We start from the raw sequence: 23078 nt of genomic DNA, 5'->3' as shown, positions 1-23078 counted from the left end.
ATGAAGATGAGACTTTAATTCCAGTTGTGCTCTTGAATCAAGTATAGATCTCCCTGATCTCTACAAGTGAATCCTTAGAAACCGTAGTTTCCCACCTTTGAATTTTATAAGTTTTATTTAAAGTAATTTACCATTATTCTCTTAAATTTTCTTGATTTAGATTACATCTTTTTCTAGTTCTAGTTCTAGTTACTTTCAAAATACGTACAACTTTCAGATTTGACCTCGGTCTTACCGAGATTATTACTACATCGCGACCCTACACTTGGGGTTGTGAACAAGTTTTTGGCGTCGTTGCCGGGGATTGACGGTTGTATTTTTCTAAGATTAACTAGTTTTAGAATTAGTTTAAGATTAGAGTTTTTTTTTTTTATTTTTAGGATTAGGTTTTGTTTTCTTTTTTTAGAAACTTTCTAATTTTAGGATTTTATTTTAGAAACTAACTTTCTAATTCTAGGTTTAGAAACTTTCCTAATTTGATTTTAGACACTTCCTTTTTCTCTTTTTAGAAACTTTCTATTTTTATTTTTTATTTTTAGAAACTTTCCTTTTTAGAAACTAACTCCTCTTTCTAATTTTATTTTTAGAAACTTTCTAATTTTAGAAACTGACTTGTTTTGTTTTCTTTTGCAGGATTCTAACATAGATCTCCTCCAATCTATTAACTTCCTTCTAACTTCTCCTCTACTTACTTCCATATCGTTATAGGATTTTTCTTTTATATTTAGGATTAGATTCAGAGTTAGGGTTTCACCATGTAAGTGTGGGTACGTTAGTATACTGAGATGGATAAGAGATATTGGGGAGGGAAGTATGATGATTATGATGGAAATCAACCTATGTCTAAAATTTTTTCTAAAACCATCATTGAGAACCAACTGGAATATAATGGTCCACTAGTTAAGAAGTCCTTACATGATCATATGTAGGAGAATAATTACACTCCATGGATTAAGGAAACAGTATGTGAATGTTAAGGTTGTCAGAATTATGAGAGTGAGAATTATTATCACTCATCAGACAAGAAGAAAATAATGCGTAATTATATTATGGGTGATAATATGTATTAACAACCACCAGATTCTCCCACCTATGTACGACTATAATCAGTGGAGACATCAATATTGGGAAGGTAAACCAACAATACATCATAGTGATAGTTCTCTTGGGTCCTCTACCTCTGAGATCCAATCAGAATTGATCCAAGAGGAGTCACTTCAAAGTGACACAGACTCTTTTGCAAACATGAGAAAATTACTAGAAGAGCTTAAATCATGCCTTGATAGGCTAATGGAGGCTAGTTCACCCCCAGCCTCAACCCAATCCAATTCTTCATTCCCAACTCCCTACTTATGATAAGTGGAAATATCCAAATTGGGAAGTTGAATCAACAATGCATCATAGTGATAATCCTCTTGGGTCCTCTACCTTTGAAACTCAATCAGAAACGATTCAAGATGAGTCACTTCAGGGTAACTTACATGATTTTTCGGGCCTTAAAAAAATAATAGAAGCGCTTGCATTGCGCATCAATGAGACATTGGAGGCTCGTTCGTCTTAACCACAATTCATTCCAGAAATACAATGTAAGAAAAGTGATCCTACCTCGCTTTTGAAGAACTCTGGAATTTGGAATGAAGAGTTGGATTATGTTAATGAGCATATGGTTCAATTTTTCGAAGAGTTGATCTTAATGACGGTTCAAAAGAATGATCAAGAGATGTAGGTGTCTTTCAAATATAATGATGATGACACACTTCACTCACATGACACACTTGGTTTCAATGATGAGGGAGAGGTTAGTTTATTCGAACCTCAACCCAATTTAGGAGTAGAATGTGAGGGAAGCAATCCCATCCCAAGTGTGTACTATACTGAATCGGAAGATGATGAGTATTGGGATGACGATCATGAATGTTTAGCCCAAATTCTTCTCGAATCAATCTCAAGTTTGGTCCAGGTTAATGATCAAAGGGTAAAGGAAGTGGTTGACCATAATGATCTACTCCACTCATCTAACATGACTGATTTAAATGTGGAGAATGAGCCCCTTTCAACCGACCCTTCTAACTCTTGTGAGACATATTTAGACTACTCTTCTGAATTGAATAATGATATGATTCGGTAGATGAATGAGTTGCTCGATATGACTTTGGGAATTGAAACCATCCAGTTGAGGCCACCATCTGAGTTGTCAACCCTTGATAATACAATGCCTTTATTGGATGGTATCGATGAAAAGAGTTTTCACATCAATGCATCGCTTATTGATCCCCAACTTGTCTGTGCAGGGCAAGAGCAAGAGAGCATGCCTCCATCCACTTTCAGAGATGAAGGAATCCTTCGGCAGATCATCACACACTTCAATGTGAAAAATGAGTCACTCTTAGTTGAATTTTCCAACTCTTTGGAAGATTGCTTAGAACACTTTACAAATTCAAATGATCCCATGATAAAATAAATAGTGGATGCCTCGTAAGACAACACCTCGGTAGTTGTCACTGACCAAGAAAACCCTTATTCTGAAGCCCCTCCTTCCCCAGATCCTAAATGTTTATCATTAAAAGAGAAGGAGCTAGAAATTGAACTAAAGTTTGAAACTTCAGAATGTTTTGAGACACATCATCTGCTGAGAAATTTTCTGAATTTTATGTACTTGTAGTATCTGATTCACCATGGAGTACTAATATTGAAACTTTTTTTGTAACATGTGAATCATATATCCTTTGGATATCTCAAATGATTCAAAGACAATTTTTTTTATGAGGTCCTTAAATTTCTCTAGAAATTCATGTTCCAAGGCATGCAAGTCTATTTCAAAAAGGGCTTTTGGATGATCTTGTTGAGAAGCCTACTGAGAAATTTATCAAGATATTGGCCGGAGGAGGAACCTTGCGGCATGACTAAGTTGTTTTTTCTCTCCTTTTCTAGTTTAGAATTAGTTTATTATCTTCCGTTTTAGGATAGTCGGCTTTATACTGTTAGGATAGTTTTCTTTCCATTTGCTCTAGGATAGTTTGCTTTTGTTGGTTTAACTTTTGTGCTTAACTACTTCACGCTGAGATCTCTTTGGAAAAGCCATATAGTTTCCTCGTCAGATACTACCTTTCCATCACTTCTCCTTTACTTTCGTTGTCTCATGTGTATTGCATGCTTATATCTATTACATTGAGGACAATGAAAATTTTTAGTTGGGGATGAGAGATTAAGTTACCTAATTGGTGTTTTCTCAGTCTTGAGTAAAAATTGTGAAACTTTTTTAAAATTTTCTGAAAATTTTGTGAATTCGAGTGATTTTGAAGGCCATCATTGATTTAGAAGTATACGATACTTAATGTTGGTGATTTATGACTCTTCGATTCAGTTACCTATTAGATTTCACAGTTAAGTTCGAATTATTAATCCATGATTAGAAGTTTTAAACAATGATAGAGTCATGATTTCACATGTCACATCTAGCTTACACATTAAGGTTTCTGTTCGATCTTGAATTGTTAACTTGGTAATCACTAAGCATGGAAGGAACCAACCTGGGGAATTTGTCCATCATGTTCATGAGTAAAAAATAAAAATAGTTATCGTCGAAAACGGCTACCTGTTAAAGATTTTTTAAAAGGTTGACACAGCATGAAGCCATCGAAGGAAAAAATCAAAAGCTGGAAGAATAAAAAGGCTGACTATAAGGCAAGTTTCGGTTTAGGTTTGGTAATCCAGAATGCTCATTTTTATCAATGTTATCATGAAAATTAAGAATTGGAACTTCAATTGTGATAAATTGATATTACACTATACACCCATGGAACTCAATATTTAGAATTGTTCTAATTGATGGATTAATACTTTAAATTTGGCCACGAAGTTTACCATGCGCTTGAGTTTGGGAAAAGGTAATGCTTAACATTAATGCAACTTAGAATTCTGGCATCTGGATTGTTTTTCAAAAATCACTCGAGCTTATAAAAACCGTCTTGTGGTTCTCGAAATATTTTTCGCGTACTTTTCTTTGGACTAGCAAAATGCTGGTTGGAGATTGTGTGAAGGGTCAAATATTGCATATTAGACCCCAGTTATTACCTGATTTTATGAACATGATAATGCTTAACGCTTTATTTTAATCATGTTTGTGTTGCAAGGTGAATTTAGGAGCTTAGACTAAAAAGAGTACTAAAAGCATGGATTTGATACTCAAGAATCACCAAGGCAAGGGATGGATCTTAGGAGACCGAGATTAAAGAATTCACACGCCAAAGATTCAAGAAAATCAAGTGATTGAAGATAAAGAAGCCTGAAAATCGTCTTGAAGGTAAGATCATAGGGTTCCCACCATCTGTTTGGCACAAAACTTTATACATGGCCTGAGGATCATAAAATAACCGTATGTGTAAAATTTCAGCCTTCAGATCTTTGTGGAAGTGGTCCAATGGATAGATCAGCCAATAAATCACCGATTTAGGGCCCACCTGATATATGGATATGCTTTAATTTTGGTCTCAACCTCTTAAATTAGATGAGAAAGAGGATGGACAGAATGGATTTCCTAGAAAACATCACGGTGGACCCCACTTCCAAGTGCGTGTGGACACTTCAAAGTGTGTGTGTGCATAGCACGCACACACCAATCGTGCACCGAACCTTAGGAGTTGGTCAGCATGGGTTGACCCGACTCCCAGTGTCTTCTTTATGTAGGAGACGGATGTCCATCCGCTGTGACGCGTGGGGCCCACCACCGTCCATCATCTCGATAATCTGAACCATCTAAAGTGTCCGGATGGTGGGGCTAACCATAGTCATGGTGTCCTTTTACTCCCATGCACGTGCACACATGAAGATTACCATCAAACGCAGGATGTTCGACAGGAAAATTTGATCCCTTGGCTGGCACCAAACTCGAGCAAAAGTATCCATTCCTGACTAGTTTTTCGAGGAGAATTCAATAGACAGTGTGGATTTCTCAAAGGACAAGGGATTTGGGCCCCACCGCTTACGCAAAACCGGCCTATTGCATGTGTTATGCACGGATGTACGTCCGGATGTCCGGCTCTTTGTGGGTCACTGTTGGATGCAAAATCCAGACCATCCAAAATCTCAAGAAGGGGACCACGATAGGATGGTTGGGTTCTTCCTCGAAAACTTGATCAAACGCAACTCGGTTTGCGTTTGTCTTGCTACGCAGGATGTTTCCAATTTCGTCACTGCGTAAGCTTACGCATACCACCGCCACAGTCACTGCCCTACCTATTGTTATAAAAGGATGGAGTGGAGAACGTGTAGAGGCGTCCATCCAGGGATGTGGGGATCTGACGTGGAGACATAAGGAGGAAAGAGAGAGAGGGAGAGAGCGTGGAGACGGCCAGGAGTTCTTCTTCCCTTTCTTCTTTAGTTTTTTCTTCCATTGATGTTTGTTAAGAGATTTTAGATCATCATGTCTATGATGAGCTAAAACTCTTAGCTAGGGCTAAGAGGTTAAGCTCGTAGCGTGATGGGGTGTTTCTATGCTTTTGATTCAGTTGAACTATGTTTGATTTTGGTTTGATTATGAGGAATATTCATAGTTTTTAATGGTTTGTTGTGACTTAAATTACAATAGATCTGCGATAGCTTTGAGTATATTCTGTGCATGTATCGAGGTTGCAAACTTAGGAACTCTGTTGTTCACCATTGTCCCCTGGGCATGGTTGGATGATGGAATCCTTCCTAACATTCATAATTCTCCCAGATTGGTCATGGATTGGTACATTCTGTTGTTTGCTTTGTCTCATGGGCATGGTTTTGCGATGAAATCAATTTTAGTTCTCATACCTATCATTTATTGAAAACTTGATCAAAAGAAGTTCATATTTGAGTTTTAATGAAATATCTTCTAATTGGATGAAGATGGGACTCTGATTCCAGTTGTGTTCTTGAATTAAGCATAGATCTCCCTGATCTTTACAAGTGGATTCCTGGAAACCCTAGTTTTTCACCTTTGAATTTTATAAGTTTTAGTTAAAGTAAGTCACCATTATTCTCTTAAATTTTCTTGATTTAGATTACACCTTTTTCTATTTCTAGTTCTAGTTACTTTAAGAATACGTACAAGGTTCAGTCCCTGTGGATTCGACCTCGGTCTTACCGAGATTATTACTACATCGCGACCCTACACTTGAGGTTGTGAATAATGTCAAGACTGCATTCCTGCACGGGGATTGGAAGAGCAGATCTACATGAAGCAATCAGAGGGCTACGAAGTTAAAGGGGCAGAGAAAAAAGTTTGTAGGTTAATGAGGTCATTGTACGGCCTGAAACAGTTGTTTAATCAATGGAATAAAAAATTTGATTCTTTCATGGTGAGTTAGAAATTTACTCGGAGTGAATACGATCATTATGTCTATTACAAGAAACTGAGTGATGAAAAATTCATCATCCTAGTATTGTATGTTGATGATATGTTGATCGCTAGTTATTATATGGTTGAAATCAACGTACTAAAGACTTAGTTATTAGGGACATTCGAGATGAAAGATCCGGGGGTTGCAAAAAGGGTTCTCGGTATAGATATTCATAGAGACAGAAAGAGGAGCAGACTTCGGTTATCACAGGCAAAATATCTTGAAAAGGTATTGATTAAGTATGGGATAGACTAAGCAAAGCCAGTGAGCATTCCCCACACAACTCACTTCAACCTTTCCTTAGAACAATGTCTTAAATCAAATAAGGAAAAGTAGGTTATGTCTCATTTGCCTTATTCGAATGCGATTGACAGTTTAATATATATTATGGTCTGAACGAGATTAGATATTTCACAGGCAGTTGGTGTTGTGAGTAGATACATGTCAAACCCCGACAAGCAACATTAGAAAGCAGTGAAATGGTTAATTCAATACATTCGAGGTATAAAAGACTACGTCTTAACTTTTGAGAAAATAAGGACAAAGTTGGTAGGGTATGTGCATCAGACTATGTAGGTAGTGTGGATTCCATAAAGTATACTTCAGGATACTCGTTTGTACTAGTGGGTGGAGCAATTAGTTGGATGTCAAAGCTTCGGTCCATGGTAGCTCTTTTCACGACCTAAGCGGAATACATGACATTGACGAAAGTGTTTAAGGAATGTGTTTGGTTAAGAGGCATGATAAATCAATTGAGACTTCAGCAGGAGGTCGTGCCGGTTAACTGTGATAGCGAGAGTGCTATCAATTTGGCTAAAAAAATCTGTTTATCACTCATGTACTAAACACATTGATGTTCGTCATCATTTTATCTGATAGGTGCTTGAGGAATGAGGCGTAACACTGGAGAAGATTCACACTAGCATGAATCCATCAGACATGCTCACCAAGGTTGTTCTTATGAAGAAGTTTAAGTTCTGTGCAACTTCTCTGGGCTTGACAATAGTGTAAAAGAAGGATGGATTGTGCACGAGAAGCATTGATTGAAGATATGATGCAATATAGAGATAAGAAAAGAGGTCAAGAAGGTACACGGTTAAAGATTGAAGACATGGTGGAGATTGTTGTTAAAACAAATATTTTAAATCTGGTCTAAGGTGCTTGAGCAATTGAGGGACTGCTTCGACTAGTCGAAGGTCCCTTCGACTAGTTGAAGGTTACACAGATGATGCACGATTTGTGCGCGGACTGTGTAAATTTTAGGTGGTTTCCAGGGAGGTGCGTAAGTGGAGTTTCCCCATCTATAAATAGGAGTCCCTAAGGCATTTCTAAAGTATTATAAGGCTTCTTAAATGTATTCCAAGATTTTCTAAAAGGGTTCTAGGATTATCAAAGGGTGTAGCATGGGTGAGATTCAAGCTTGTTTGAATCGGATCCAAATATGTGTGATTCCGCAGCACAAATCCCAACAGTAGCTAGCGAAACAAAATTCAGGCATGAGGTCCACTCCAACCCATTCCATTAAGGTTGTGTTTGGATTCTTCATTGAATTGAATTGCCATATTTCAGTTTGATAACATGTTAATTAAAGCAATTAGTTAGGTCTAGCCGCACTTACTTTACTACAAGGGTTGCAATCACTTTTTCATTTCCTATGTTGTAGATTGAAAATTGCAATTGCTTTGAAATGGGTTTCAAAGGCTCTCTCTCTCTCTCTCTCTCTCTCTCTCTGACAATGTTCTAAATTTCATTAGTTATTGTACTAGCTCGTCGATTAGGTGAAATAAATAAATGTGAGTCTATCTCGTCGATTAGGTGAAATAAATAAATGTGAGTCTCTCTCTCTCTCTCTCTCTCTCTCTCTCTCTGACAATGTTCTAAATTTCATTAGTTATTGTACTATCTCGCCGATTAGGTGAAATAAATAAATGTGAGTGTAGCTTTTGTCACAATGTGTCTGATGGTTTTGGATGAGTCGACCTGATGACTCGATGAGTCTTGACAATTGAGAACCAAGTTACACACTAGAGCGGGTTTCCTCCTTAGTCATCCTGAAATCTTTTCTAGTCCAGTCACCGAGATCTGGAATGAGTTGTCTCAACTCGACCGAGTTTTGAGTCAAATCACCGAGTTTATATGTATGGTTCGCCTAACATTAATAGAGAAAGATCCTGCAGTAGCGTAGCAAAGAAAATCACTTACCTAGCTCAGAAGCAGCCACACGTACGTAGATATCCTGCCCTCCATCAGAATACACCGCAAGATCAATTAAATCTCCACCCCACATCATACACCCACTCCCACCTCCATTAATATCAGCACTAGAATAAGCCGTGCAGGAACAATTCTTCAAACATTCATCTTCACACTCCTTCAGGCTAGCACGTGTGTCAACTCGAGCGTGAAGAGTATCAGGTAACTTCGCATGTGCCAACTTGAAGAACCCATCTCCCTTCTCACACTCCAATGGTCTTCTCCTCACACACCCATCCGACCCATCTCTCAAATACCAGTCCTGAGGTGACCTGGGCTCGAACCCGTGCAAACATTCACACGACGGCGCCTGATTCGGTTTGCAGCCAGCATACGTGCCACATTGAGCATATTGACTGCAGCGTTCCACAGGGACGGCCCAGAACAGATTCCATCGATGGTTCCCATCTAACCATGTCAGTCGTTGGAGTTCACCAGATCCATTCAACACCAACCTTGAGATAACCGACGCATTGTAGAGATCAAACGTGTAGTAAGTCTCGTATTCGTTGGCAACGTAACGGAAATTGAATATGAAATTTAGATTCATCTCCGGCACGCCACTGAACCGCTGCCCGTTCCATGGCCCGCTTCGCCAAACCCGTTCCGATCCCTTCCATAGAATGAACTGGGGCAAGCCTCGTGAATCAAGCCGGAATGAGAATTCCCCATGTGCCGGATCATTGGGGGACTTCCATGATGTTACGTACCGGTCTATGCCGATTCTCCTGTCCACACCAACTTTCATGCCTGGTAACACAGTGTCCGTTGGATGATCAAAGCTCTCCCACAATATCCTCCCTTCATTATCACTTAACACTAAATTACCTGAATCCCGTAGCCTGGCAGTTGAATAATTTGTGGCATCCGTACCATTAATTGCAGACCACAGGGTGCGACGACTTGCATCCAAGAGTACTATATTGCCGTTGACGATTGTAAGTACACCGGAGGAATTCGTAAGCGGGTTTTCTCTGTTGGCGACCCACACAACCGTTCGCTCCCTGATGTGGTTGTACCATATCCCAACATAACGGTTCCTTGAATTGCCAGGGCTAAAGAACCCTAATACGAACTTCTCGCCAGCAGAAACTAGGGTTTCACCATCATCGATGGTTTGAGTTGGAATTATGGTGTCGATTGGTGTGCAAAATGGGAAGAGAAAGAAGGAAATGAGTAATGGATGCGAAAAGCGGAGAAGAAAAGCCATGATACAAAATGCTTCGTTTCTCATGGTATTGTCAAATGTATCAGTTTCTGGTTAAATGGTATTCCTTGTTTGGTCGAATATTTTCACCATTGCCCTATTTGAATGTACACGTGGAAACTTGACAATCATGTACCAGATTAGAACCGCTCATCTTTGTAGTTCGAGAGACAGGAGATATTAGGATGGGCCAAACCTTTTTGCTTTTCACTGACCATCGGAGTACTTTTTGAAAGTGGAAAAGTAGGTTAAATACCTCAGCAACAAAATTACTTAGTATGCATAATTATAATCGTCTTCTTCACACTATCGAAATATATACAAAGATAAATGATAATCTAATAAAAATGTTGATTCTTCACAACATGATGATGAAAAACTAACACCATAGGTTCTTAATATTTGGCCAACTAAGATTTTGAAAGGATAAAATTTCTCAAGGGCGGGGAAGATCGAGAGAGATGTCTTAAAACAAATCTTACACTTAAAGAGGCGTCTGTCATAAGTGAAATCTAATTAGATACTAAATTTAATATTTCTTATGTTATGGTGATAATGAGGTGTACTGAATTACCATGCTTTTCCCAATTACAAATTCCAATTTGCACCTTTTAACACGCAGATCTAGTGTGAGACCCTTGATGTTTTTTTTATTTTATTTTTATTTTTTTACATTACACACACACCTCACATGGGTGGTCGAACCCGTGATGTTATTATCCTCTATAGTGGATGACATTGTACTTAATGCGCCTGACCCACTCATCTGGTGGGTCCATATTCCTTGAATATGCACCATTGAATGTGGAAAAGTGTGACTGGTCCTTACGTGTAAGTGGTCCAACACCATAAAAGTGCACTCGCAGGAGTTGGGCATGACCCTCCATTCTGAAGCGCAAAGGACCAGCCATCCGGATTACCAAAAGCATAGCCCCTTTGTACAGGGAATTCAACTATACTCAGGCGCCTGAAATGGTACACAGGGCATATATTAACTCTAATGGGGTTTTTGGATAGCAAGTTATTTAAGATAAGCTGCTTATGTTGTAAATAGCTTATCTTGGTTTCTACTTAATATGGTGAAGTGATCAAGTATCTTTAAGAAAATTACTTATAATTGATCTTAAATCAAACTTACTTATCTCAAATAAGTTACTTATCCACTGGTGTAAGTAGAAAAAGTAACTTATTTAGTAGTATCCAACCGGACCTAAATTTAAATCTAAAACTCAGATTTTTCAGGCTCCTAACTTTTATTCGTGGACCCTTGTTTTATGAAATCAGATTATTGGATGTTTTCATTATAAACTGTCTAATAAATGTTCACCAATCTAATAATTATATAATGGTATAAAAGTAATTTTGTATTCATGATACATCCAAACAGGTAAAAATAGTTCAAATGGTTTAGTTTGAATTACTTGCATGATGCGTGTGCAAATTCTCAATAATTTTTATCTGCTTGTGTTTCATCCAGCTCTGCCTGAGTATTGAAGTATTTCTCTTTCTGTATTTAAGTCAAGATCAGGGCTCTCTTTTGGAATTTCATGGGCCCATGATCACCACTGATGAAGGGAAAACACAAATATAGGCTTGATCCTGAATTTTTGTGGCCCCAAGAATTTTCTCTTTAATGGTGAGCGCTCAATCACCACTGTTTCATGTGGTGTGGTCCACCTCAGACTTGGATCTGTTTCATTTTTGGGCTCAGTTTTACAGCTCATGCCCAAAAATGAGCTGTAAAACTGAATGGACAACATGGATAAAACACATATATCACGGTGGGCCCACAGATTTTCCAGCAACAAGGTCAGTACTCGAGGGGTTACTACAAAATCTGAATCCTGATTTTGGAGACTGTGTGTGATGAACGGTACAGCTACTGTCCACCTCCACCACGAGTCCTACTCTGTGGATGAATCCACCTCTGCCACGGGTCTTATTCAATTGTGATAGGTGGGCCCAATGGTTGGATAATCCATACCATTAGCATGCTGAGGGCTGCTTTAAATAGTAATGTGCCATGTAACATATTCCACGCATCTTAGTCTTAAAGCCGTATAGTTTTTTTTTTTTTTTTTTCTCTAACACAGCCCACCACATCGAACTTGATCCCATGATCAGCCCTCCCTTCTTCCCCGGGACGTCAGGGGCCATCTTTTTCTTGACAGAGTCGAGCTGGGTGCCATTAGGGAGGATCCCGCCCTTGTTGCAGATGGTTTTCATTCAGTTTAGTCTGAGCCATGGACGTGTTCTTCGTATCTTGGCCCGGCCTAGCTCTAGTTTTCTTTTGTTTCCTTTACGATAGACCCCCTCAGATCCTTTTTGTCCTGTCGGGGTCCGAATGCCCTCCTGTAAACCTCTCTTGATGAATGAAATACTTGTTTAAAAAAAATAATTAATAATAAAATAAAATAAATGTTGAGACATAGTCTATCTACCCGCTGTGGAGCCGGACCAAATGCCATGTAGCTCATGAAAAGAGCAGTAGTCGCACATGAATTTACGTATGCTACATGCTATATAGTTTTTGGTACCTGCTACATAATTTATACTACAAGTTATTTTTCATTAAAATAAAATTAATTTATTTTTTCAATAATTTATTATATTTTCCTATTTTAAATAAAATTTAATTTATCTTTTCAACAATTTTCTTTATTTTTATAGTCAATTTATCTGATTTTCCCTGTTATTTTATATTGTGTTTGGTTGCACAAGATGTTATAAAATTTTATTATTTAATTTGTACAAAATATCATGAATTTTAATAATATTTGATGCAATCCAGTGTAACCTTGACTAAAAATTTTAAAACTGGTAGCTTATGATACACGCTGGGTAGCTTATGCCTCAGGTTTCGGAGCATTAGTACACCACACATTATTCACTTGTCAAGTCACTGATCTTGAATATCACCATTGAATGACTCAAAATTCTTTGGCTGTCACGTTATAACAATTAAAATCAAGACTTTTATGCATTGATGTGGACTGTCATTGAATTTCTTAACCGTTTCCAAATACCCGGAACAATCTCTTCTGACGACTTTTTTATATTTTTTATTTCCAGAAAAGTGGGAGCTCAGCCAATATGAAAATATCTATACAAACATTCATTCTACTAAACAACCAAACACCAAAAAGAAAATATAGTGCAACTTATCATTTGCCCTTACATTCATTCAACTAAACAACCAATACCCAAAATCACTAATACCTAACCAACCCTCTACATCAACCTACACAAGCCAACACAAACCTGTCACAAGCCAATATTAGGGTCGAACACCTTGCTTTCTCTCTACCTCTACACCCTCATAGTCTAAGGTAACGAAACCCTGGTCCCTTCGGGGAGCTCCTCTTTGCTTCTATATACCCCATCCAGGACCAGTCCCAATGTTAGCCAGACCATCCACTTCAAAATTACCTTCTCTCAAAGTATGCTCCATCTGAAATTAAAGTCCTCAGTTGAATAGGGACCCTTGTGATATTTGTCTTTTTTGCTTCTTAACTGTCTATCTACTGGCAGGACACAGTAAAAACGTGAATTTTTGTTGGTTTGGCTTACCTAACCATGACCCTACTTGCCATAATTAAAATCCCGTCTAGTGGTCTATGGTGTGCAAAGATATGTGGCCAACTATGTTACACTTCCTTCTAAGGTTGTCCGTGCGTCGACTGGCTAAAAGGAAAGAAGTATGCTGCACTACTACTGGTAGTACTGTTGTGGAGTCCACATCGTGTATGTATCACATCCAACCCGTCTATCCAATGCATCTCCTCAGGCTATATCCGAAGTCCTGAATATTAGCTTAATACAAAGTTTGGGTGGACCACAACATGGGGAACAAGTTGGAAGGGGACGCTCACCATTGACTTTATCTAGAGCCCACATGAGTTGCAGAACAGCTGATTTTTGGCCCTAACCCTTCGTCGGGGGAAGATGAAGCATCTGGACTGCTTATAGACAACAAGGCGGCCTTGCCCTCCCAACCCGTCTCCTCTCTCTCCTGTGCTATGGGACTCAGCTGATGGACCATGTTGTGAACGGGAGGGGATTAGGTGTGGCCCCGGCCTCACCCAAGATTTATTGAGGGGACCGTGGGAGCACACAGAGATGGATTGAGGATAGCATCCAATTGCACCAAGTAAACACAAAAAGAACACATAGATTTTAATGTGGAAAACCCCTTGCAAGAAAAAAAAATCATGGCACGAAGCGACAAATATCACTATGAAAGCAAAAAATTACAACAAGAAAGAGATTACCCGATTCGAAGAACCTCGATTCTTATCATTGCTACACCCTTTGAAACCCTTGGATAATTTAGAAACCCCTAGAATATTCTCCCAATCCTGTTTACATTCATATTTATAAGCCAAGACGGAATCTCAAACAAAATCGAAAACGAATCCCGTAAAATTGCAACTCGGCATATTCTGCCCAAAATCTGTCGATGGCATCGAAACTAATCCTTCGATGGCATCGAAGGCATGTCGATGGTTTCGAACACCTCAACTGTCCAGAGACAATAAGATTTTTAGGAAATTCTCGATGGCATAAAAAAGGTGCCCAGTTAGTCCAGCAACCAACTGAAGAAAATCCAAAAAATTAATCTCGATGGGATCAAGTACTATTCGATGCCAGTGAAGGTGACATTGAACAAATTGTCAATGGCAGCGACAGACCCTCTATCTGACTCGATTTACAACATCAAATACAACAATTTTCACCATGTCTTCAATCATCAAATGTGTAGCTTCTTGTCCTCTTATCTTATTTCTGTCTTCCATCATAGCTCCATCAACGCTTCTCATGCACACTCTGTCTTCATTTTATGTCATCGCCAAGCCCAGAGAAGTCGCACAGAACTTATACTTCTCTGCAAGAACTACCTTAGTGAGCATGTCCATCGGATTCACGCTGGTGTGAATCTTCTCCAGAGTCATGCTTCCTTGCTCAAGCACCTGTCGGATAAAGTGGTGACAAATATCAATATGTTTAGTACGAGATTAATAAACAGAATTTTTAGCCAAATTGAATGCACTCTCACTATCACAATTAATCGGCATGACCTCCTGCTGAAGCCCTAACCGATTTATCATGCATCTCAACCAAGCACCTTCTTTAAACGCTCCTATCAGTGCCATATTATCAACTTCGATTGCGGAAAGAGCCACCATTGACTGAAGCATTAACATCCAACTAATCTCTCCACCCGCTAGTACAAATGAGTAACCTAAAGTAGACTTTATGGAATCTACACTGCCTGCGTAGTCATAATCCACATACCCAACTAACTTTGCCTCTGTCTTCTCAAAAGGTAAGACGTAGTCTTTTATACCTCGAATGTATCGAAGTAGCCATTTCACGGCTTTCCAATGTTACTTACCAGGGTTTGACATGTATTTGTTCACAACATCGACTGCCTGTGAAATATTCGGTCTCGTGCAGACCGTAACATATATTAAACTACCAACAACATTCAAATAAGGCACATGAGACATAACTTGCTTTTCCTCATTTAATTTAGGACATTGTTCTGAGGAAAGCTTGAAGTAAGTTGCATGGGGAACACTCACCGACTTTGCCAAGTCCATCCCATTCTTGATCAACACCTTTTCAAGGTATTTTATACGTGATAACCAAAGCCTACTCATTTTCCCGTCTCTATGAATATTTATGCCGAGAACCCTCTTTACAACCCTCAGATCATTCATCTCGAATATCTATGATAATTGAGTTTTCAGTACATCAATATCAAATATGTCATGAGTGGAGATCAACATATCATCAACATATAATGCTAAGATGATGAACTTGTCATCAATTAGTGTCTTGTAATAGACACAGTGATCTTATTAACTCTTACTATATTTCTGATTAAATATAAAAAAATTAATTTTTTTATACCTCTACCTAGGCGACTATTTCAGGCTGTACAATGACCTCATTAACTTGCAAACTTTGTTCTTTACCCTTTTAACTTCGTATCCTTCTGGTTGCTTCATGTAGATCCGCTCTTCCACTTCCTCACGTAGGAATGTAATCTTCACATCTATCTATTTAAGCTCGAGATTGTATTGGACAACTAGAGCCAACACGAATTTATAAATACTTACTTTACAACGGGTGCAAATACATCTATAAAGTCGATTCCTTCTCTCTGAAGGTAACCCTTCGCTACTCGTTTCCTTTTGAATAATCACTTGCATCCTATCACTTTTCGGCCCACTGGAAGCTCCGTTAGTTACAATGTTTTGTTTTTGTGTTCCCAAATGATGATGGGAGGGGCCAGGTCGCGAATCAAACACCGATAGGAGGAGAAGGACACTGTTAATGTCCATTGCTGGATTTGGGCATGGATGGTCTGATAGTGATTGAGGGGGATAAGCCATTTATTGGTGAAATGATCCCAGACAAGTGATGCTATCTTGCTATGGCTGAGTAAGTGGTTGAGGTCTTCGACTTGGGGGCCAATGGGCTGAGATGTAGATATGGGGTGGGGGGGTCCTGGGGTTAATAGAATTGAAGTGAGGAACAAATATCTCTCTTGGAGTTGGTTGGGTTTCCTGAAGGTGGGACGAGGCAGCTATGGGTAGTGGGTTGGGAGTTCGAGGACAACTAAATGAGGGTTGGATGGAGGGCTGGTTTGCTATTGCAGAGTTTGAGGATGACTAGAATTGACGTGGGGAACAAATATCTCTCTTGGAGTTGGTTGGGTTTCTTGAAGGTGGGACGAGGCAGCTGTGGGCAGCGGGTTAGGAGTTCGAGGATGATTAGATGGGAGTTTGAGGATGACTGAGAGATCACAGGTTACTAGCAAGATACAGGGACAACTCTAATATTGCACAAGTCCTCATTACAGATGATGGGGACCCGTCTACTATTCAGGAGGCTCTTGATGAGCCTGATGTAAAAAAGTGGAAGGCGGCCATAGACGATGAGATGGACTCGTATTGGAAGGAACAGTGTTAAATATGAAAATTGCCAATTTACAACAGCCTCCATTATCAATGGAGTGTCCAATTGGCTCCTGGAGATCGGCTCCCAGCTTCCAAACATAGACATGATTTCCTGGTCAAGGCTTATCCAACAGGGATTTGCTATGGCAGCTCCCTCCCATCTTTCGCCACCCAGAAAGGCTTCAATAGTCAAATGGATAAAGCCTACTGGGAGCTAGTTGAGATTGAATCTTGACAGCTTTGCACGGGGCAACCTAGGAGCTGGTGGTGGTGGTGGAGGAGTATGCCGAAACCACGCCGGTATTTTTATCTTTGCCTTCCATAATTCCTACGGTTAGATCTCGAACATGTAAGCAGAAGCCCATGCAATGTTCGATGGCCTCAATTTATGCAAGAATTTGGGGCTCACTTCAATCATGGTTGAAACTGATTCCCATGTCCTCTTTAATGCAGTCTCTAATCACCAGGTGGCCGGCGGTTGGAAACTTTGGTACATTCTTGATTCCATTCATCAGCTTGCTCACCTTCTTAACCTTAGATTCAACCACACCTTTCGGGAAGGTGATTCTATGGTGGATGGTCTCGCCAATATCTCTAGCAGCGGTGCCCTAGACAAAGTCTTCCTCATTCCATCTGAGCTTCCCAAGCACATTACGGGTTCTCTGATTCTCGAGAGAGCATGTGTTGGCCAAATTCGGCTCAACAAAAACAAGATAGGTGTTGGTTGATTCCTATGTTCAGGATACCAGCCTTGTATGCCTCGCTAGCTAGTGCATCCTTTGTTCCCCACAACCTCTTCTTTCCTTGAATTGCTAGTCGAGCAAGCATCGGTGGAACTCTAATTTGGTCCTAGTTCCTTTTCTCCTGGTTGGTTGATTTTTTTCCTCTCTAGCTCCCAGCTGGAAGCTTCGCGTGGTGGCTACCAACTGGGTGGGCCGTCACTGGATTTTTGGTTTCCATGCGCTGTTGCATTTGTTTGGGTAGCGCAGATTACTCCTCAGCCTTGTCTTCCTCCCTTTGCTAGTGTTAGTTTGAGGGGCTCCTGGGTCCATCTTGCCTTCATCTTTTCTTTTAGTCCCTCAGTTTGGCTCAGCTTGAGGGTGCTTGTTTATCTCGAGGATCCGCAATTCTCTTAAGGATCTCCTTTCTTTAGCCCTTTCTTAGTTTTTCCTATACATTGTCTAGGTGCTCCACTCGATAGGCTTAGCCTGGATCCTTATTTTCTGTTTAGACCAACCCGAATGACTATACATCCCAATTTTAATGAATATAATCCAGTTTCTATATATATATATATATATATATATATAAACTGCGACCTCGTCGTGGGTTTCTTCTCACAGGCAGCTGCTCCACCTGTTCGTGTATCTCTGTCTGTGCATTTGTCTCTGCCTGAGTATCATTTTTATCAATCTGGACTTCAAGAATCTATGGTTCCTCTTGCTCTTCATTAACATTCTTGCGGAATATGGAGCTTTCATCAAACCTGACGTTACGGCTAGTGATGACCTTACATGTGACCGTGTCATACAACCTGTAACCTTTCACCCCAACACCATATCCAACATAGAAGTACTTTTTGGCTCTTTGGTCAAGCTTTCTCGCTCAACTAATGCTATATGAGAGTAAGCCTTACAACCAAATTGCACAAATCTGAGTAGTCTACCTTATGACCACTCCATACTTCCTTTGGGATCTTACAATCTATTGTCGTTAAAGAGTACCAGTTCACTAGATAGCAAGTCGCGTTAACAGCCTCAGTCCATAGGTCCTTGCCCAACACAGCATTACTTAAAATCCATCAGACCCTTTCCAAGAGAGTCTAATTCATCAATTTAACCACACCATTTTGTTCGGGCGTGTGGCGCACTGTGTTGTGCCTGATGATCCCTTCATCTATACAATATTTATTGAATCATTAGAAGTAAATTCACTACCATTATCAATCCTTAAAACCTTTATTTTTCACCGTGAATATTTTTCCACCATTGCTTTCCATTGTCAGAATATGGTGAAAACTTCGAATTTACGTTTCATGAAGTAAACCCAAACTTTTCAGGAGTAGTCGTCAATGAATGAGACAAACCATGGCGACCCTCCAATAGAAACCTTTGACGATATTCCCCATACATCAGATTACATATAATCAAGTACTCTCTTACATACACATTTTTTCATATTTAAAAGATAATCTTGATTATTTATCATATATACAATGCTCGCATATATCTAAATCAGAATTTTTAAAAGCTGGAATTAAACAACAATTAGAAAGTACCCTCATGCCCTGCTCGCTCATGTGGCCCATACAAGCATGCTACATATGTGCAGACATAGACTCCATAACAGTGGCTATCACTCCATCTACTGAAGTGCTCCGATTAACCTGTAAAGGTTTTCGTGCTTCTACGCTCTCATAAACACGAGTGCCCATTTTGAAACTTTAAGGACACTATTAAGATCGATGAACTTGCACCTGTTGAGGGTCAAGTATTACATATTAGACCCCAGTTATTGCTTGGATTTACGAACATGATACCGTTTAATGGCCCGCTTTAATCATGTTTGTGATGCAGAGTGTATTTACGAGCATGGACTGAAAAGGAAGCTTAAAGCATGGATTTAACTCTCTGATGGCACTAAAGGCAAGGGACAGACTCCATGGGACCAAGATCAACAGAATTACACGCCAGGGATCTGCGAAAATCGAGAAACTGAAGCTCAAGTGGCCTGAAAGTCAGCCAGAATGCAAGATCACAAGGTTTCCACTATCCGTTCGGCTCGAAAAATCATACATGGACTGAGGACCATAAATTAACCGTACACATCGAAATTCAATCGTTAGATCCCTGTGGAAGTGGCCCAACGGATAGATCAGCCCCTAAAATCTAGATTCTGGGTCCAACTGCAATCTGGATGTACCTCAATTTTGGGCCCAACTGTTAAAAAGATAAGAGAAAATAGATGGACGGAACGGATTTCTTATACTTATCACAGTGGACCCCACTTAAGTATGAGTATACATAGTGCACAAGTGCACTAGCCATGCATGGCAGCAAAGAGTCGGTCAAACTGACTGTTGACCATCTCAAAATGGAAATCCTTATTTCCGTCTGCAGAAACAAAGAACAGAGGGCTACGGTTGGGTTTTGTGGGCCACCACCGTGTTTCAACGATCCAATCCGGACTGTCCATCAGATCCTCATGACGCTCCTTATCACTGCCTAGGTAGCGGAATTATAAAAGATCGCGAGGAGAGAAATCCAGCCGTTCAAATGGAGGATAGACGGTGTAAGGAGAAATCTGATGGACCACACCAAAACAGAGTAAAAACAGTCATGTCCAACCGGTTTTTCACGAAGAACCCAATGAACGGACTGGATTTTACAAGAAACACCAAGAAGTGGGCCCTACCAACATCGCAGCTCAGTCCGCAGGCCCTGTTTACCCATGCACGTGCTTTGTGGCCGTTCAGTGATCATGGGCATGATCTGTCCCTTCACCTGGACGGTCCAAACACCTCTCAAGGTACAACCGATCGATGCCAAGCTGACTGAACGGATTAGATCAGGCAGCAGGCTTCATTTTACTGAGATATAATCGCGCCAAGAAGTGTCAGTTCTTGTTTTTGCGCACGGCTGTGAAAGTAGCTGCGGAAAAAAAACTCGAATTTTCTCTGCGTGGATCAGTCAGCCACCGTCTTCGGTTGCTTATAAGAGGAGAGAGGCAGAGAGAGAAAGGGTGTGGTTCTTTGGGGGGACGTAGGGCTGGCTTGAGTTTGGGCTGGAACGTGAAGACAGGGAGAAGAAAAAAAAGGAATGTTTTTGTTCTTATTTACTTTTTCTTATTTTTGCTGGCTGTTGTTTTTTTTTTTCTTTCTTTCTCTTATGACGCCTAAGGTTATTAGCCTAATCATGTTGGGCTAAACCTCTTAGCTAGGGCTAAGAGGTAAAACTTGTAGTCTGATGGGAGAAACTTTGCTTGTGCCTATTGTTTAAACGGACTGATGTTGATTTTTGTTCAAATTAAAAGGAATACTTTCAGTTATTTTTAATGGTTTGTTGTGACTGAAATTATAATAGATCTGCGATGGTTTTGAGTATTTCTTTCTCCTTTTGATGTTTATGACGTCAGGAAGCCCTGTTGTTCACCATAGTCTCCTGGGCATGGTCGGATGGCGGAATCCTTCTTAACTTTCATGCATTGTTGATTGGTTGGTAATTAGTTTAATTCTGTTGTTTGCTCTGTCTCCTGGGCATGGTTTGATGATGGAATCCATTCTAATTCATATACCTTTCATCTCTTTAAAATTATAACAGAATAAGTTCAGTTTAATTTCTATGATTTTTGGAACAGGGATAAGATCTCCCTGATCTCTATAAGTGGATCCTCTGAATCCCTAGTTTTTTTCCTCTGAATTCCTTAAGTTTTAGATAATTATTTCACAATTATTCCTTAAATTCTATTTGGTTTAGATCACATCTTAGTCTAGTTCTAGTTCTACTTGGTTTCAGATAACGTACAGGTATCAGTCCCTTGGGATTCGACCTCGGTCTTACCGAGTTTATTACTACATCACAACCCTATACTTGGGGAGTGAACAAGTTTTTGGCGCCGTTGCCGGGGATTGACGGCTACGTTTTTCTGAAATTAATTAGTTTTAGAATTAAATTAAGATTAGGATTTTACTAACTTTAGGTTAAAGGTTTTTATTTTATTTTTAGAAACTAACCTGTTTTCCTGTTTTGTATAATCCTGAAATAACATCTAAATTGGTAATCCCTTTCTAATTCCTCTACTTTTTCTATTTTTAGAATTATTGTTTGAGTGTTAGAAATTTTCTTATTCTAAGCTTTCTTTTAATTTTAGAAATTTTCTATTTTCTAGTATTTTTCTATTTTTAGGAACTAGTTTATTTTTAGAAACTTTCTTCTTTTGTTTCTAGAAACTAGGTTAGTTATTTCCCTCTTTAGAGATTCTTTCTAATTTTAGAAACTAACTCATCTTTCCTTCATTTTTAGAAACTCTCTAATTCTGGTACTTTCCTTTTTAGACACAAACTTTCTTATTATGTAGGCTTTTAAATGTAGAAATTTCTAATTCGGTAAGTTTTCTCCCTACTTTCTATTTTTCAGTTCTCTTTTAGTAATTTACTTTCTAGTTTAGACTATTCTTCTTTTAGAAACTGACTTGTTTGTTTTCTTTTGCAGGTCTTTAACTTAGGGACTTCAAGTTGGTAATTTCTTTCCAACTCTCTCTTTCTTTCTAGATTTTCTTTTCGTTTGAATTTGATTGAGGGCTGCGAGTGTTTCATGCCCAAGTAGGCCCGTGACAGCACTCGACGTCTCTTGACTGAAGGAGGATTGGTTGAGGGGTTGACTATCCATCGCAGGACTAGACATCACTCGAAATCCCCTGAGTTAATTGAAGTTATGGCTGAAGACCAACCTCCTCTACTTCCACCCAGGGTGGAGGATACCCAAGATGAGAATGAGGTGCATCAGGCACCCCCGCCTCGTACTTTACGAGATTATCTACAACCGGCGGGAGCAAGTACGCCCTCATGCATGATTTTTCCTGAAAACACAGGACAAATGGACATCAAGCCAGGAGTTATCCAACTCCTGCCCAAATTCTATGGACTTGAATCAGAAAGTCCATACTTACATTTAAAAGAGTTCGATGAGATTATAGCTACATTATATTTTCCTAATGTATCTGAGGATACAATCAGGCTGAAACTCTTTCCTTTTTCCTTAAAAGAGAAGGCTAAGACATGGTTACATTCACTGCGTCCTAGATCCATTGGCACATGGAACGACATGCAGAGAGAATTCATAAAAAAATTCTTCCCACATCATAAAACGATTACCCTTAGAAAAGCAATCATGAACTTTGCCCAAAAGGAAGATGAAACATTCTTCCAATGTTGGGAAAGGTTCAAAGATTTGGTCAGTTCATGCCCACAACACGGATTTGAAACGTGGCGCATTACAAATTTCTTCTACGATGGATTGACATCTTCCATGCGCCAAATGGTCGAGACAATGTGTAGTGGAGAGTTCATTAATAAAGATGTCGACGAGGTATGGGACTACCTCGACAGTCTGGCTGAAAAAACACAATCTTGGGACTATTACCCAAAATCAAACACCACGTCTAGGCTGACTTAATTAAAGGAGAAAGGTGGATTATATCTCTTGAAAGAAGAGGATGATCTCAAGTGTAAAGTGACTACGCTCATAAGGAAAGTTAAGGCCATGGAAGGAAAGAAGGATAAGG

At 39.5% G+C, this 23078-nt stretch overlaps 1 protein-coding gene and 1 non-coding gene across 2 annotated transcripts in view; both read right to left on the bottom strand.

Annotated features, from left to right (window-relative positions):
* Nucleotides 1-10030, bottom strand: part of LOC131227793 (receptor-like serine/threonine-protein kinase SD1-8) — a 49266-nt gene extending 39236 nt beyond the window's left edge. Inside the window, exon 1 of the mRNA XM_058223620.1 lies at nucleotides 8571-10030. Coding sequence (XP_058079603.1) covers nucleotides 8571-9855 — 1285 coding nt within the window. The 5' untranslated portion in view covers nucleotides 9856-10030. The remainder of the gene's footprint in view (nucleotides 1-8570) is intronic.
* A 12636-nt stretch (nucleotides 10031-22666) lies between these two features.
* Nucleotides 22667-22773, bottom strand: LOC131228296 (small nucleolar RNA R71). Its single transcript, XR_009162806.1, has one exon. It is a non-coding gene; the product is annotated as a small nucleolar RNA R71 (small nucleolar RNA).
* Between the last annotated feature and the right edge of the window lie 305 nt (nucleotides 22774-23078).

Source organism: Magnolia sinica, chromosome 15, assembly GCF_029962835.1.
Source record: "Magnolia sinica isolate HGM2019 chromosome 15, MsV1, whole genome shotgun sequence".
In the NCBI taxonomy this organism is placed as follows: Eukaryota; Viridiplantae; Streptophyta; class Magnoliopsida; order Magnoliales; family Magnoliaceae; genus Magnolia; species Magnolia sinica.
Note: the sequence above shows the minus strand (reverse complement) of the source record. Positions and strands in the feature narration are given on the sequence as shown.